The sequence below is a fragment of the Colletotrichum karsti genome (genome assembly GCF_011947395.1).
Source record: "Colletotrichum karsti strain CkLH20 chromosome Unknown Scaffold16, whole genome shotgun sequence".
In the NCBI taxonomy this organism is placed as follows: domain Eukaryota; kingdom Fungi; phylum Ascomycota; class Sordariomycetes; order Glomerellales; family Glomerellaceae; genus Colletotrichum; species Colletotrichum karsti.
This window is the reverse complement of record NW_024065916.1, coordinates 581,297-598,163: the sequence shown is the minus strand read 5'-3', so window position 1 is coordinate 598,163 and position 16,867 is coordinate 581,297. Positions and strand designations below refer to the sequence as shown.

The window sequence follows — 16,867 nt, the reverse complement described above, 5'->3', positions numbered from 1 at the left end:
CAAAACGCCCCGGGGCCCACTCCACCATTTGTCACCTGTCTCGGTCACCCCCCCCCCCCCCCCCCCCGGGGCGCTCTCTGTTTAAGCTGTTGGGGAAAGATTGGCATCTCAAAAGTAAGAAAAGCGGACAAAACGCCGATCCGGCTGACTGACTTGGGAGATCTGCGCGCGAATGGTGCAGCAAGCCATCTCACCACGCGCCCACTATCTTATCCTCTCTGTTTCTTTCCTTCTCTTTGTCCCATTGCCGAATGTCGCACTCGTTGCCGGCATACGGATCCAACGGTGTGAGTGGTCGCTGGTGCGTCTTCATAGATAAGGGGCTTCGGTCGAGTGCTTATGCTCGCCGTTGTACGACGCCAGCGGCCGTCTCCCGACCTGAGACTGGTGAGAGCAAGCAGCCCTCTTGGCATTTGCTTGCCTTCCATTCGCCTCTTCTCCCCTCGCGGTCGGCTTCGCCGCGGTGTGCGGCGGACGGTGGGGGGGAATGCGCCATTCCACATCTTTCTCCAGCCAGACTGCAACCAAGCACCATCCCCGTCATCCCCGGTGGTGGCCCGGCTCCGTCTGCGGCATGAACTCTGGGACATTGGACGAAATAAACAAGCACGGTGCCGTGCTGTCAGTGTCATTTAACTGAAATCCTCTGTCCCCTTCCCGACACCCGTTCGCAGGCGTCCACCCATGTGTCAAACAGTCAAATACCTCCCGGCCACATCCTTCTCATCAATCTTGTATTGTCTTCAAACACAAATCCTTTTTTGCCATCCTGATGCCCGCTGCTAGGATTCGCCAAGACCATATTGCCAAGCATCTTCAGACGAACCGCGGCCAAGGAAATTGAGTCCTTTTGTATTTGATGTTTAGTTTAGTCTGACTATGTCGACTTTGCCCGCGCCAGCAACGGCGCCAAACTCCAAAGGCGCGGGCGTCCGCCGAAACCCCTGAACCGTTAGGGTTTTTTCCCAAGTCAGGGGGATGAAAACAAGTTTGGCGTCTCCAGGAGGGTGTGCCTCGCATAATGATTGCCACAGTTCCATTTTACAAACGGCGTGTGCGGACACGGTTTTTCTTCTCCAGTTTATTACTGCCAGTACGAGAAGGCCGTCGGGATTTATTACGACTCGCTGCGACGTAGGAGAAAAACAGACGACCAGCCCGGTTTCTATTTTTAGTTTTCATCATAATAAGTGAGCTTATTATGTCGCGCCACGCGGTCACCCGCGCGCACGCGCTGCAATTCAATCCGGATCAACATTGACAATCAATCTCATGATAAGGATAAGGCCGATCACATGCGACGACGCCGTGAGCCAAGATTGTCTTTCACGAGATTGCTTGCTTGGCGGAACATTGCCTCATTCACACCGAGAAGTGCTCGATGACTTGATTCTGAGTCTTGGGAGAGGATGCATCCCACCGCCTCGACGGTCTCCGCGCGCTTTACGAGGGACTCGGCAGGGGACGATGACGATCCCGCCTCACGTCGATCCGGGAGACTTCGGACCCCGGCAGCCCGGGCAACGACTTCAGCCCGACCGCAACAGGTGAAGATCGTGTGCTGATGATGTAATCGTGAGAAGGTGAATGCCGCGTGAGCCCACGTCGCAATCCGTACCCGGGTTGTGGGGGACACACGACCTCCGCCAGACCCCGCGTTCATCGGGAGTTTGTTGATATTGACAGTGCACAAGATATGAGCTCTCAATTGGTCGCGGCTCTTATCTTGAGTCGTTGACGTGGGGTACAGAAGGTGTCGTGGTTGTATTCGTAATCTACGGTCAGTGAGGCGTTCATCTTGCTCCACGATGATCGTCTGCGTTGCATCTGGGGAAAGCTCAATGACCCAGGCGTTGATCGGTTGTTTAGTGGACTGGAGTTGCATCGGCGGCTCTGTTTATGATTGGAATTTGACTACTTTCAAACTCAGTGAAGCCAAGAACATCGCGTTTGAGTCTCGTAGACACATACCTCGTGATGGCTGCTGGGTTGGAGGATCGTCGATCTGAACCATGTTATCTGGAAATCAGGCTGTTAATACACATATGCATCATGTATATAATATTATCAGATTCTGCGGAGATTTCACGCTGCTCACTGTCCTGTCATGCTGCTTACTTACTAGCAAGGGTTGGAGGTGCTCTCAATGCCTCACTTTACATACTATTTCTCCTTTGAGTAGATACAAGAACCCAAGTCCTCGTAATGAACCGAACGGGACAGAATTCTGGGTTGCTAATTACGAGCGTTCCCGGCCTGACTACAGTCGCATTCCCGTCATGCTTTGTCCTCCTGTTGCCATCAACAACATACAAGCAAAACAATCGCAAACGAGGAGCTGAGCACGAGTTCCGTACAGTCACCATAGAGGCGTAGATAGCACAATGACTGAAAACCTACGTCGCAATCTGCATGATCAAGCCTATCTTCAATTATTCACTAAAGTACAATTCCCATTGAGCACACCATATGTCTGAACCATCAGCAAAGTCCTGGTGCCTTTGCATGTCGGCTCTGTCCCAGACTGGTGACCATCTCGCAGAACCAAACCCGGCTGAAGCATTCAAAATGAGCAGTCAACCATCAGTTGATGTCAAATTTGATAATCCACTTGTCTGCACCGTACACTTCCTGGCGTGTAAACTCGATGCCCATGATCTCAAAGGTTTCTGCCCTCAGCGGAGAAGGAGGACGACGAGGAGGGCTTTCTTGACGTCGTACTTGAGGTTGGCCGAGAGGCTGTCCGAAGGGTTGTCCAAGGGGTTGTCCAAGGGGTTGTCCAAGATGTTGCCCAAGATGCTGTCCGAGAGGTGGCCCGAGAGTTTGTACGAGGGACGGTCCCATGTTTGGACCCGATGATTGCTTCAAGGCTGCTACCCTGGGCTTTTGAACTGGTACTCGGGGAGGTGGCTCCGGCTTCTCGAGTGGCGGCTGCTCAGGCAAGCAAGCAACCTTGACTCGACATGTCGACAACCCCTTTGCGAACTCAAAATCGTCTTGCTCGATGACTCGAAATGTGTCAAAGAAGATGAGATTCTTGAGTTTCAACGCCGTGAGAAGATCCTTCACAAACTGAATGAACTTATCCTCGTGGTGCGTCTTGTCGTGGGTGGGAAAGATGACCAGCTTGCTCAGCCGGGGCATCGACTGGGCCATCAGCCTTCCAGCACTCCCGTCCACACTGCTCCAGAAAGCCGGCTGGCCAAAGTCAGACCGCAGCGCGAGGAGCTTCACGCGCTTCAGAAATCCCGCGAACACGTCTGCTGGTGATACGGTTCCCCCCTGTCGGCAGATGAACGGGCTGGTGCCGATGTCCGAGGCGTAGAGAGACATGTCGATCATGTGCTTGCGGAAGATGTGGTCGAGAATCTCGTCTCTGAGCTGTCGGCAGACCTTTAACAAGCTGTGAAGTTGTTGGCTCGCTTCGTGGGGATGGCCGGTCCTTGGGCTCAGGGCGAGGAACGTCTGCTCTGGATGGCCCAAGGCGCCGTAGAACTTGTGCTCGGGTGTTCCTAAGAAGGAACAGTATTGCGCGTAGATGGCGCCTCTGGTTTCCCAGGGGATGTTGAGGAGCGTGAGGCCTTTAACGCCTGCGCAAGCGCTATTTGCTCCAGCGACTTTCTCTCTAGAAGGGTGGTTGTCAGTTTCGGAAAGTCCTTGAGTCTCTGTAATGCTGTTCAGAGTCTGAACACAAACCTAGTAGATCCCTTATCTCTTTGCTCCATCCATGTCGCGTTCTGGTCGGAGGCCATCGCGGCGAGTTTGTCGACGCGGCAAGAATCTCGAGAGCGGCGTCCTGTGCCTTTTGCTTCTGCGCCTTTTTCTCCTCTTCTATCTCCTTGGCTGTCATGTACGGGCCGCCGATGTTGTGCGAGTATTCCGAGCGACAGCCCTTTATGCGAGAGAAGAGGGTTAAGCCATTTTTTGAGCCGATGGGCTGGCCGTCGCACTTGCAGCCTGGGTCCTTGTGGAAGCATCTCAATCCTTCCCACTTGAAGTATGAGTTGTCTTTATCAGATCTAGGCTCCATTGTTCGTGGTTTCTTTGCTACGTGAAGTGCGTCAGGTACTGGATTCTGGGTTGTTCGAGATGAATGAGACTGAACAGAATTGTATCGAAGCGGACAGTCGGACTTGTAAAGTACTCTACTGAAAACTTGAAAACTTGCAAGACATCTCTTAGCAGGAGAGCTGGACTATAAGGTCTTTAGCTCAGCCATCGGAGATACCTCCAATCAGTACGGGTCCAAAAGGTGCCAGCCATTTCGATGGGAATAGAAATCAAACTTCTGCACTCTCAAATTTTCACACAGTCAAAACAGACTTTGGCCGTGATGCCTAAAAGTTCATTACAGAGTGATGAGCTGAGATTGCATTTGTCGTCTCCGCTACTTGGTACATATTATTCGCATCCGTCGCATTCGCTTGATGTCTAAGCCAACCAGAAACCAACACAAAGTACCAAGTTGTTCCTAAATCGACAGATCATAGATTGCCTAGACACAGCATCCTTTTTCTATTGGTTGCCAGCATCTTCTGCGCCGCAATGGTACGCATCATTTATTTAATTGGATAAAGTGACTGTTTTTTTCTAGGTATTACAGTATACAGCAATTGCACATGGCGTTTCAGGAAATACGTGCTGGAGGGTACGAGAACCAACATGAGCTTCGGACAAGATATTTCGACTTCTCTAGAGCGAAGAGAAAATAACATCAGTTGTAAGTTATGGATTTCGTGTCCTGGAGTCTTCGATCTTCTAAAATAGCTTACAAGCTGCAAGTCGACCTCGAACTCAACCAATGGCAAGATGCTGGATGTTTGGTTGAGCCTCAACTTGTTCATGTCCCCTGTCTGTTCATGTGCTCCTGCGCCGCAGGACAACAGCAGTGAGCAATACCTTGCCTTGGCATCAAAAGATCCCATCAAGCCACCAAGCAGCCAAGACTAAGACGCGTACTTCGTGCTTGTTTCCGGGGGCAAAGCAATCGAATAGAATGGCTTTCACATCGAAGCTTGTAGGCGGAAGCCCTGATCTTAAAAGCGAGAAGGGTCTGCTTCCTTCCACCAGATTCTGGCCTACATGAAATTTCTCACCCCAGAGGCTGTCAGTGTTCTTTCGAAAGTTTTCCCACTTGTCTCTAACAAAGTAGCACCAGCGGCCATCGGAGAAAGTACGCATACGGATAGTCACCAAAATGTCAGCACCGCCACTCGACTGGAGCGTTTGGCTGTTTGAGCCATCGCTACCTCTGGCTATCGTTGGAACAGTCGTATACACCGCAGTGTTTGCCTGGATTACCTACCTCACCTGCTTCAAGCATCGGTCATGGTATTTTGTCTGCGTACCGATCGGCGCGTCTTTTGAGGTCACTGGATATGCGATGAGGTGCTACTCGACTCAAGCTCACCAGAACATTGTAAGCAAGCCTTTTCCATTACATCTCCGAAGTATGTGATGAAGAGCTTGGTACCTACTAAGGATCACTGTTCCCAGGGTATCTTCGCCACGAGTACCTCTTTGATCGTCCTCGCACCGCTTTTCGTTGCCGCCGGCAATTACCTCCTCATTGGACGCCTGATCCGTGCCGTTCTGCCCCCTTCTCGACATCGCATCTTCAAAATACCCGCGAGGCTGCTCACTCGGATCTATGTCACTTTCGACGTTATCTGTCTTTGTGTCCAGTCATCCGGGTCGTCGATGGCGAGCGCCAACAGCTGGATCGGCCCTTTGAGCGACATCGCCATGAAAATCTTACTTGGTGGGCTTGCCCTGCAAGTCGCAGTCTTCTCGACGTACCTCTGCATTTTGATGCGCTATCACAAGTTGTCTCACGACTTGGCAGTGCCGGATGCGCCTGCGGGATGGTTCAATATCTTAAAGGCCGTGTATACTTCAAGTTTCCTGATCCTGGTATGTACACCGTTGTGGCCAGCATCGAATTCCTTCTCCGATGAAGCAAAGTTTGACTAACAACACTGTGAAAGATCCGCTGCATTTACCGAATGATCGAGTTCGCGGAGGGTCCAGAGGGGTACACCATGAGACACGAGTGGATGTTCTGGGTCTTTGAGGGCATTACCATGCTCGTTGCGATCTCTGTGTTCTGCATCTGGCACCCGGGTAAAGTTCTTGGTCAATTTGGTGGACGAGAGAAGCAACCCCATAGTTCGGGTGAAGGGGTTGCGAGGCCTACTGGGGGATAGTCAGCAGATAAACTTGTACCTTCTGTGCTAGACTGCATTAGATAAGGAGCGGGTTTGCTGCCAGTACTGGAGAGATAATGTCGGTCTCGATCGATGGTCTAAGACCAGAAGGGAACAAATCCTCAAGGTTGTCTTATTTCGTTGCAACAAACCAGAGCCCGGACAGAACGGTTGTGCATATTGACATCACGTCCGGCAACGTGCCGTAGGGCCCAAAAAAGAGTTAATTAGCACTTCCACATGCAATGACAGAGACTTCCAGTAGCAGGAGAACACAGAAAATAACGACATAGGGGACGTTGATGCATCGCGAGAAGCTCCGTTTCTTGCATACAGGACATAATTCCCGAGATGATATGCGTTATGCGTAAATACATATACGGGCCAGTGCCTCATGGACTGGAGTTGAATTCAGGCATCATGCACAGACTGCACGCATCTTCCAACGACCACCGGACCTCCGTGGAGCTTGGTCCGTGGTTGATATAGGGTCCGGGCAAACCATCCGGACTTACCGGCCATGAATGACGAGCTTATTCTTATTTTCTCACGATGAAGAGCCGACGGAAGGACCGGCGTTGCAAACTCTGAGGCGTCTGGAGCAAGCTCTTCCAAGAATGTCATTCGGATGCGTGAAGGGAGAGCCCTGAGTGCAGGCGTATCCGGCTTGGGGCTCAACAAGCTTCTCAGAGCCTCAACTTAAATTCAACCCGAGCGTGGAGTAGTTGAGCAAGGTTCATTCTTCATCGATAGTAAACCTCCGTCAATCTAGATTGCTTTCTCACTCAGCTGCTTACTCCTTTCCATGCAACTTTACTTCCCTTCCATCTGGTCGGCAAAGGCCATGGGTGTGATAACCTATTTCGTGACGTGGAGCCTTTGCATGCTCGGCTTGGGTCTCGCTGCCCCTGCTGGTCATATCAGAACAAGAGATTTACAGAGCATTCAAGGGGCGTTTGTGTCCGTCTCGGTAGCAGCGTCCAATTTGGACATTGCAGTCAGAGTAAGCACCGCTCGCAACGAACAACAACGTGGAGGTTAAGATACTGACAAACCGTAGAGTGTAACGGGAGATCCAGCTAGTGCGCAAGCTCTTGCACCAGCATTGAAAGGAATCGAAAATGCCATGGCACAAGCGCGTGTAGACGCCACGCAGAGTCAACCAATATCGATTCCCGATGGCCAGCTTCTGCAACAATCCGCGGATACTTTCGCGAAGAGCGTTAAGATCATGGTCATGTCGTCGATGCTCCAACGCACAGCCTTCGATCAGCTTGGCATGACTCCGATGGTCCTCCAATCGTTCAAGAACCAGAACGTTCTCTCTGAAAGCTTTCGTCAGACTGTCCTCTCAAAGCTGCCTGCTGAAGGTCTATCCGGATCCATGTCGGCCTTCGGTGGTGCGGCAGGGTCTATTGGCATGGCGATTTCGACGTTCAGCACTGCACCTTTTGCGTTGCCCCTTTCGCCGGGAACTCCGCCGCCAATGGCCCCGGCCCCCGCTCCGAATGCTCCACCGGCAATACTCCCGCCCGCGGCACCAGCTCCAGCAGTTCCCGCCCCAGCAGTACCGGCTCCACCGACGGCCCCTCCACAGGAATTACCGGCTCCGGCCGCTACTCCCGGCGCCACAGCTCCCGCAACACCAGCTGAACCGCAACCGCAGACACAATCACATCCCCAGACAAATCCCAATGTAATGACAGGACGAATACGTAGGGTCAGAAAGTTGGGTCGAGAATGATCGACTCAGGGTCCTGGCTTCGTGTAACTTTTGTAAGATGGCTTGCTGGCGTTGAGAGAGTTGCGCTCAAGGACAAAAGTTGATATTAAGCATAAGCAAGTTAACAAATAATTCGGTGAATCAGACCATTCCTGATGCTGTAGCTTCAATATTGTGACCATGTTGTAGAGTATAGTTTCAAGGTACTTGTGACTACATGTATTTGCCACGGCCTTCCAAACGATGGAAAAGTTGTTTGGAATTCTGTCTACTTACTACTGCGATGGTCTCATTTGCTCATACTGGTAAACATCTCCAAGCTCATCTTAACGAATTATGTTGACAGAAGCCTCTTGTTTTGTCCAAGTCAGCACATGTACATGCAGGCTTTTCGCAACCCAACTTAAGGATATATCCACTGACGTGGACGCTCCATTTCATTCTTGATCATAAAAGTATGTGTGATACGTACTTAATTCCCGCACTGCGAGTCACTCACCGTAGCGAGTACTTCGCAAGCCTCTTTTGACTCGTTAAACACACGAATCCTATGGTAGAACAGCATCGGATCTCTCCTGAACCGGAACCCCAGAAAATCGTAAGTGTCATCACGAAGATGATTCCGACCTGAAGCGATCATGGAAAACAAGGATTCTGGACCACTGGGCTTGCGCTTCTCCGCGTTGAGGCTTTCCGAACCGATGTCCGGACTGGCAGTTGCAAACTCCCTGGCCGACGTATTCAATCCTACACATCTGGAATGAAAACCATTGAAGCCAAGACAGACAATTTCAATGCGTTGAAGAGTGCTTAGAGAAAGCTCCCGGGCCATAATCTCCGCCCCACTGTTCGTACCAGCTAGCCGGACAACTTCCAAGGACTGGAGCGTCGTAATCTCCTCCAAGAACAGCCTCAAGGATGTGTCCTCGCATAGTCCCCGTGGCGAAGGTGAGCCCAGTGTACTGCGAGACACCGGAGTGATGGTGAGCTGTCGGAGACTCGACATGGAAGCTTGGTCTATGAGTTCTCTGCCAAGCTGTTTGCTGTGGTCGCGCAATTCGTATGCATTGCGGATCCAAACAAGCTCGAGGAAGCGAATTCTCTGCAGAAACGGCGTCAAAGCCGAGAACGGCGTCTGGCAAGGAATATCGAAGACAAAGATGTTCCAGCGGCAGATAAAGTCTAGCGCCTCGGATCGAATCTGGTGACAAATCTGGAATAGAGGCGCCGATGGAAGCCAACCTTTTAAAACCGGTACGTGATGGCTTCGTTTCTGCAACCGTTCCCTGAAATCCAATCGAAGATGCATGGGCAAGCCAAATTGGCGGTATATTTCGTCGCGGATTTCTCGAGGAAGCAGAAAGAATCGGTTGACTGGTGGTGTTGGTAAAATATCTTTTCGTCGTTTGACAGTGGACGGTTTCTTGCCACTCTGCTTTTTTGCTCCTCGCGTCTTCGCCATGTTTGAATCTTATGAGATCTATTCGAAGGTTGAACCTTGTCAGAGGTGATAGGCTACAGAATCGAAGAACTCACGTGGCTACTCAACACTGCGAATTTGTTCTGAGACCAACAAGCAGAGGAACTGCAAGCTGCGGAAACACGAAGATGAAGAAGAAAAAAAAAGACTGGCACATAGGCATCTGCGATAGCCAACAAGTTCAAAAGGGTTGACCCCCAAGGCGTCTAACACCTTTATGTCTGTTTGGAACATATGGCATGGAAAAGTTCGAGTCATCCATGGATATCCGCAAGTGTTATCCCTTTCGTCAGCGATGTTGTTGGCTATGTTCATAACGGCCGCTAAATCAATCAAAGAACTTGTGCGTCACCCTCAATATAGCCTGTTGACTATGGTTTTCGCTCACTATAAATGACTTCCTTGGTTGGAGAGGCATAATCCCATGAGTGAAGAGTAATATTCCTAACACAAGTGGAGATGCATATGGGCATTTACATGTACATGTTGGTTTGCTTGGAGACCCCACCACCCTTTGCATGCTTTCCCCACCGCCAGGACCAAAATTATCATTATTCCTAAGCTATTTTCATGACTCTTTCAACCGTCAGGCCGACAGTTCCTGCCATGCCATTTGCCAGGGGCTCTTCAAACCCGTAAATCGCTGGCCAAACCCTGATAAGCTTATTCCAGAGCGTTGCCGCAACCGTGATCTCGATATCTAGTTCAGTTAGTTTCGTGAAACAAAACATCTCTTCTGGGACCTGTGGATGACAGAGAAACTCATGAAATAGGTATACTGACCATTTACTGCATCAAAAATCACGTAATCGGTAATATCAATAGGATGACTCTTGAACCAGTCTACACCCTCCACATTTCGCTCATTGACTTTGAGGTCCCATGAGCCCTCGATCTCTGGCACATGGAGTAGCACCGAAAGATCACTAGAGTCGCTGTTACCACTTTCAACCACAACACTTGTGTTGTATACTCCAATACCCGAGGCGTACTCGAGCCCTGTGATGTTGGTCCATGGAAGCAGTGGCGTCCTCAAGTCTACAGGTGGGAGCCAAGTCTTTGCGGTTGCGGTCGAAGCGTTTCCAGTTGCGTTGGGGAATTCTGGTGACCAGTCCTGCACTCGCAGCGTCCAAACTGAGGGCGAGATTGCCTTGGGAACGTTGTCTGAGTTAAGCGTGATTGTCTGGTTGGAAGATGTTATGGCGCTGCAAGTTGTATTGGATGATATCCAAACTGTGTTGTTGCGGACCATCGACCGGCAATCCGTTGATTTGAGATACGTTGACAGGGCTTGGGCTGAAAACGGGTTTGAAGAGCCAATGCTAATCACACAATTAGTACATCAGTATATCGTAAATAATCAAGAGGCGACGCCTTACAAGATAGCACACACAGCCGACGGAGACAGCGAAACGTTCAAAGCAATAAAGTCGTTCTCGACAGAAAATGCTGCAATAGGCCTAACGTCGCCAGTCCAAAGGTCGATCTCATACGGCGATCCAGTTCCAGCAAGCTGAATGGGTATGCGTAGATGCTCAGCAGCGTTGTTGTAGATCCAGTACAGATAGCCATCGTCAACCGCACGTCGGTATGTGATGACGCTGCCGTTGCCCGGTCCTTGCGGGTAAGTGACCGGAGACAAGACACCGAGTTCACGGAGAGCACTGGGAACGGCGTCCGGGCCTGGAACGACCGCGGTAGTAGAAAGCTTTTTGACCTCTGAGAGAAGAGCGAGTAGCTCTGCATCGCTCGTGACTTGGTCGACAGAGTAGGAAAAGGTTGTCAGAGGAGTGGCGCCAGAGAATACGATAGGAAGACCACCCCGTCCGTAATCAAGCAGGTTCTTGGCCGTGCTTACATCCATGGCTGTCTGATTGTTGACCACCAGCGCGCGATATCTTGGGCCGTCCGGTGCTAGGACTCCATCTTGAACGGTAACGTTATGTTTCTCCAGGAGGTATGGTGTGGGAAATTGGTACGAGTATCCAGCATCATTGAGGGCGGTATCTTCCCACGTCGCTGTCACGCCCCAATCCCGGTTGAGAATAGCGACATCGATAGACGGCCTGCTCTCTTGCAGCAATTTCTGCGAATGTGCCAGGTACGTACTCGCAGTCTTCGCAAACATCCATTGCGGCTGTCTCGGGCCCCATGCATCGGCGAAGCCGTTCGATGAGGTTCCCAAGGGCAACGGCGTGAAGGGTGCGAAACCTGGCCAAAGGCTACTCGGGGAATCTTGGTAGGGGTATCCGTGGATGACGTTTTGGCTGACCCCGAGTGCCGAGTCGAGGTTCGCGGTACCTAGGAGGAACTTCCACGTCACGCCATAGGCCTTTCCGAAATACGCGCCGATTTCGTTGGATAGGATGGTCGTCTTCTGTCCGAGATCACGGCCTGTCGCGAGGACCCGGAATGAGTCAGGGGTACTGCCAAATCCGAGAGACTCGCCCTCAGGAATGTCGAGACGGCTGGCGATGTATGCGCTATCGAAGTTGAGGGTGTATGGCTGAGCGCGAAACTTGAGGCCGAGACTGTTGGCCCACTTGGTGACTCCCTCTAGACGATAATCGACATATAGATCCGTGATAGTCTTGTAAAAGTCATGAGTGATCTTCGAGGCAGTCAAGCTGTCTCCGGCGAAGGTGTTGGTATCTTTCAGGAGATATAGAAGGAATGGGGACAGATCGTAACCTCTCCTAGTATTGAATTCGCCGAGAAGGTCAAGAGTCCACAGCTGTTTGTACTTCAACTCTAAAGAGTCCTCGAAGATTGATCCATTGCTACTAATAGACACGTTAACATCAAGAAGCTCACATGCCAAAGCAGTCAGAATCCATACTCGCGAAGCAGTGCAACCAGATCAGGGGTCAATATGTTTTCCTCCCAAAACTTAACCCCTGCCTGAACACCGGCGGCGCTGAAATGATCAACAATGTAGCCCGGTGTAGAGTAAAGTTTGGGACCATTTGGCTGCACTGCAGTATAGTTAGATTGGGAATAATGGCCCCTTTCTCTGCCCGGCTCGACATACCATCGTACATGTTCTGAATCTGCCCTGTGCCACGGGCATAAGTGGCCACCAGCACATAAGCTCCATTGGTCGGCGCTGTCCAAGTAATGGAGTTGTTTTTGACAGAATCAGTGATCAATGTCAGGGTTGAAGGGTCAAAGTTGACTTCGCTGGCACTTTCATTCGCAGTTGTCGTCCGGGCGGCCAGAAGAGCGATAAGATACGGTGTGGCTTCCACAAGATTGCCCGTCTGGTTTCCTGATGGGGCCGCCACGGGTAGCGGCAGCTTCCCGGAGAAGGTATCACCTGCTTGGACAAATACCTGGCCATGAACCAGCTCTTTGGCGGTCTCGGGAGAGTCTGGAGTGTATCCTGGAAACCCAGTCGGCCAGTGAGGACCCAGCGTAAGATCTATATGAGCCCCGAGTCTGAACACAGGGTGTGAGTACGGTTTTCGTTCTCGGCATAGCAGAATGAGGCCACTTACTTGGAACCTTGTTCGTATGCAGTCAGAACACCATCGTTCCATCTTTGCTTTCCCCAACCATAAACAGTAGGATCCATGGCTCGCGTGACGCTGTCCCTGACGTCTCCAATCTCGCCGCCGCCGAAACCGGCATCCATTATGCTGGTGATCTCTGCGGCGACCTCAGAAGGCTCAACGTAGCCTCCTGGCCACCACCATCGGAACTGAGCCCGCTGGTACGAAGATGGCTCCGTCACCTTTCCCGCATTCCCAACGGTAGAGGCCACCAAGAAAGGAAGGACAGGCAGAAATAATACCGTCAGAGGCAGCATCATGTGTTTAAGAGAGTATGAGCTGATTTAGAGTACACTTCTACACTCGAAAATGATTGCAATTAGTCGCTCGCGATATCAGAATCCATTTTCAGCAACTTTACATTGTCCATGTTATATAAGCTACCCAGCAGCTTCTTCGGGTCAATTCCATCCGTCAACAGCCATCATTTGATGAGAGAAAATGTACTGTGATCTTGATGTAAAGCCTGTAAAGCTCCTTCGTGGTCCCGATAGACCTTCGAGACCACATAACGTAGCCCTTGCCAACAAGAGGAGTCGTGATTCGCTTGAAGCACGTACAACATCGGGCCTCGTCACCAGCCAGTGAACCTCGGCCACGGTCAAGAGGCAAGGTTAAGATCGACACTTCCCTCCCAATTTCTCGGGAGAAGCTCGAACGAGGCAGCGAGAAGTCCTATCACGACAACTGCCGGACCTCAAAATGGTCATCCGGAATGTGGGGGATCCCGGATCTCATCCTCCGGTCCACTTCCCCGCGATACTACCCCGGATTTTCCATCACCAATACCTGGAGTGCAGTGCTGGTCAGTCAGCAATGCAACGGCGTACTGCAACGGACGAAATAGCAGAGGTTTCAAAGTGATCAAAGAATCCCGTCATGGTTCACGTCATCCGGATACGGCGTTGATCTGAGGTGGTCGTCCAAAAGCGGAAGCGGGAGCCCCCGCCCGTCTCGGCCCTCCCGATCCCCGGCACGAGAACAAGTTTACGGTCGAGACCATCGGAGATAATGATGCCAAATACTTGAGATCTTAAGGTTTCAAGCTTCGCGGATGAAAGCTTCACCGATGAAACCGCAAAGAAGGAAAAATAAGCAACGGCCGAAATCTCCCCCCATCTTGTCTTACTCAAAACGTGGTTCACGATGGCTTCACTCCATCCCCCATCCGGCCCCGAGATCTCAGCATCAAACAGGCCCTCAAGACGATCTAGAACACCCATCGTAAATCCCAAAACAAGCATTTCACCATTCCATTCCCGGTCTTCCTTCCCTCGCCTTATCAGCCCAAACATCGCAGCGTTTTGAAAACCTCAGACCACCGCGGAATCTCCCGAGCCAGGCCCAGAACCACCAAGCGTCATCCCCAGCCCTGTACAGCCCTCCCTGGCAACCCGCCCACGCCACAGGTCTCGCGGCAGTTCGACTCTAGAGGGCATTTCTCGCAAGAGAGGCCAAAAGGGGCAAGGGCGATGGTGCCGTTTTCGTCCTGGGGGCTTTCGCAACGCTCGTGGTATTTCAAATCGCTACGTCTTCGTCCGCAACGGCCTTTGTTCGTGTCGGACGCCCTGGGGCGTGAGAATCGCAGATCACAACGTTCGCCACGCGGTATTTGGCGTGAAGGGAAAAAGAGGATTAGGTCGTGCTGGAAGCCACGGTTTGAGGTGTTCGGGATTTGATCGGATTCGGAGAGCACTTGACGTCGGTGATGGAAGACAACGTGGACGTTTGAGATACCATGAATGAGCACGTGCGAGATTGATGACGGGTATCATGAGATTTTACTGTCTTGGATTGTTGGATACTGAAATTACAAATGGTATAGCAATGTAACACATGGGATATCATCGTGAATCGTAATGCGAAAAGAAAGTCATTCCTCCCAGTCCTTGCGGCCTCGCCTAAGCCCTCATTGCCCTGAAGTACCTCACCACTCTGGTGAGTGTCGATGTAGACTCGAATGTCTCCACAGTGTCGCCCGAGTCCTCCGAGTCCAGTGAGTACCTCCTCTCCTTCACAAACTTGGGCCATGTGTTGGTCAGGACCAGGTACTTGATGCTCGTCTCAGCGTCGTCGAACACGCTTGCGGTGAAGGATTCCGGGATTTTGCCCCAGTATTGAACGCGATCGGAGATGGAGATTTGTAATGTGCCATCCTGTGATACCCTCGTCCTTGAGCTGGTAGGTGAGACCGGCGATTCGGGTCCGGCAGACCAGTTAGGGTCTTCAAAAGGCACGACGGGGTCGCTGAATCGTTCGGTTTGACGGCCGTAGAGAATCTGGGCAGCGTCTTCGAAGATGTTCTCGAGGTTCTTGAGGTCTTGTGATGCGATGTTGATCTGAAACTCGGCGTGGCGGGGGCTGATAAACTCGGTGTAGATGTTCAAAGCGCGGTTGAATCGTTCGCGGGTGAGCTCTGCTGACCTTCCCTCTCTGGACCTAGGTGTCTGAGGGATGGAAGACTTCCACTCGCAAACGGCGGAGAGGAAGGCGATGTTCTCCCCCGAAAAGTCCCTGAGGGCGGAGAACTTCCGGAGAGGCTCAGGGTTCTTGTCCAGGACGTACTCGAGGGCACCCATGGTGAAGACGCTCTCGGACTGGCTTGTATCTTTCTCAAGTTGCGCAAGGGACTTCCAGGTGGTGGAAGAAGAAGAGGCAACCCTGGTCGAGTCGGTGATGAACGAGAATCTTGCTTCGCGTTGTCGGTTCTTGGCTTCCCAGATAGCGATGGACTCTAAGGTCTCTTGGCGAAGTGTCTGATGCTTGATGACTTGCCAACAGGGGACGAAGATGGTGAAGATCTCGATGAAGGTGATGGACAAGCAGATCCTGATGAAAAGGTGTGAGTATCGTGGGATGGGGCGCACAGGCTTGCTTCATATAACATACCACTGAGGGGGGATGAAGTATCTATTGACAGGTGCCATCTCTGGCACATACAAGGCGACAAGCCACATAGGGGTAGCGTGCAGGCTGAAGGTGTTAGTGCGGACCGGAGTGATTTGGACCGGGCTTGCGCTAGCCCCGTTGTCACTCACCTTGAGACGCAGCATGCAATGGTCTGGAGGCGCCACCCCTGGGTGTCCTTGATTCCACGTGATTTCCAGAGGATGACGGGAGCAATCAGCCAGGCCCAGAAGAACTGCCAGAAGACTGAAGGCCACCACTCCCAACCTCTTCCCATCTCGACCTTCTGCTGCTCTGGCGTGCCCTTGGCCTCAGTCCCCGGGATACCGAACCAGGGGTGGTATTTGCGGGAGATCAGATACATGAACACCGTCAGGAGGAGCTGACGAGAACCTCATGTCAGCCATGTGGTCTAGATTCTGACAAGGCACGGTCCACTGCTTGTTTGTCACATACCTGGAGAAGCATGCCCGTGCACACGACGACGAGCATCTTGTTGCTGTAGTCTAGCTTTCGGAACCGTCCCACGAGTGTCTTGTCTCTGCAGTTGCAGGTCTTGTGCTCGGGCTCTGCGAGAACAGCCGGTTTGCCGGCGTATCTTTTCTGCGCCTTGGCGACGTGGAGGAAGCGGCTATTCGAGGCGTGGAAGAGCGCGATGCCGAAAGGGAGATAGAGGCCCATCACCCAGAACTCTGCGCCATCGGGGACGTACTGGCCGATTGCAAGACCGATCTGCACGGAAATCCAGTACAGGTGGAGCATGGTGACGGCTCCGAACGACAAAGCCAGACCGCGAATCCTCAGAAACGGCATTTGGCGGTTGACAAAGAGGAATGCCATCCCACAGAGGAGCAGGACTGTCCAGAATCCTCCCCAGGCGAGCCAAAACAGGGAGGCTGGTTCCGAGTTGAAAGCAGGCGCCGCTGCTGCGGGAGCAGCTGAGGGTGTTGACGTCGCCGCGGAGCCTGAATCCATGATTGCTGTCTGGTTACTCGATGCC

At 51.9% G+C, this 16,867-nt stretch overlaps 4 protein-coding genes across 4 annotated transcripts; 1 reads left to right on the top strand and 3 right to left on the bottom strand.

Annotated features, from left to right (window-relative positions):
* Positions 1–2,675: 2,675 nt before the first annotated feature.
* Positions 2,676–4,030, bottom strand: CkaCkLH20_05700 (uncharacterized protein; the record flags this gene model as incomplete). Its single annotated transcript, XM_038888418.1, has 3 exons — positions 2,676–2,799; positions 2,987–3,625; positions 3,771–4,030. 3 exons carry the CDS (start codon positions 4,028–4,030, stop codon positions 2,676–2,678), a joined length of 1,023 nt encoding a protein of 340 aa, XP_038746315.1.
* Positions 4,031–5,197: 1,167 nt separating this feature from the next.
* On the top strand, positions 5,198–7,859 carry CkaCkLH20_05699 (rta1 domain-containing protein; the record flags this gene model as incomplete). The annotated part of the gene is made up of 6 exons (XM_038888417.1): positions 5,198–5,419; positions 5,497–5,913; positions 5,988–6,123; positions 7,157–7,209; positions 7,267–7,524; positions 7,647–7,859. The coding sequence occupies 6 exons, from the start codon at positions 5,198–5,200 to the stop codon at positions 7,857–7,859; spliced, it is 1,299 nt and encodes a 432-aa protein (XP_038746314.1).
* A 2,107-nt stretch (positions 7,860–9,966) lies between these two features.
* On the bottom strand, positions 9,967–13,220 carry CkaCkLH20_05698 (uncharacterized protein; the record flags this gene model as incomplete). The annotated part of the gene is made up of 6 exons (XM_038888416.1): positions 9,967–10,109; positions 10,193–10,731; positions 10,789–12,192; positions 12,249–12,384; positions 12,441–12,847; positions 12,907–13,220. 6 exons carry the CDS (start codon positions 13,218–13,220, stop codon positions 9,967–9,969), a joined length of 2,943 nt encoding a protein of 980 aa, XP_038746313.1.
* Positions 13,221–14,861: 1,641 nt separating this feature from the next.
* On the bottom strand, positions 14,862–16,842 carry CkaCkLH20_05697 (uncharacterized protein; the record flags this gene model as incomplete). The annotated part of the gene is made up of 4 exons (XM_038888415.1): positions 14,862–15,789; positions 15,850–15,933; positions 15,999–16,249; positions 16,324–16,842. 4 exons carry the CDS (start codon positions 16,840–16,842, stop codon positions 14,862–14,864), a joined length of 1,782 nt encoding a protein of 593 aa, XP_038746312.1.
* Between the last annotated feature and the right edge of the window lie 25 nt (positions 16,843–16,867).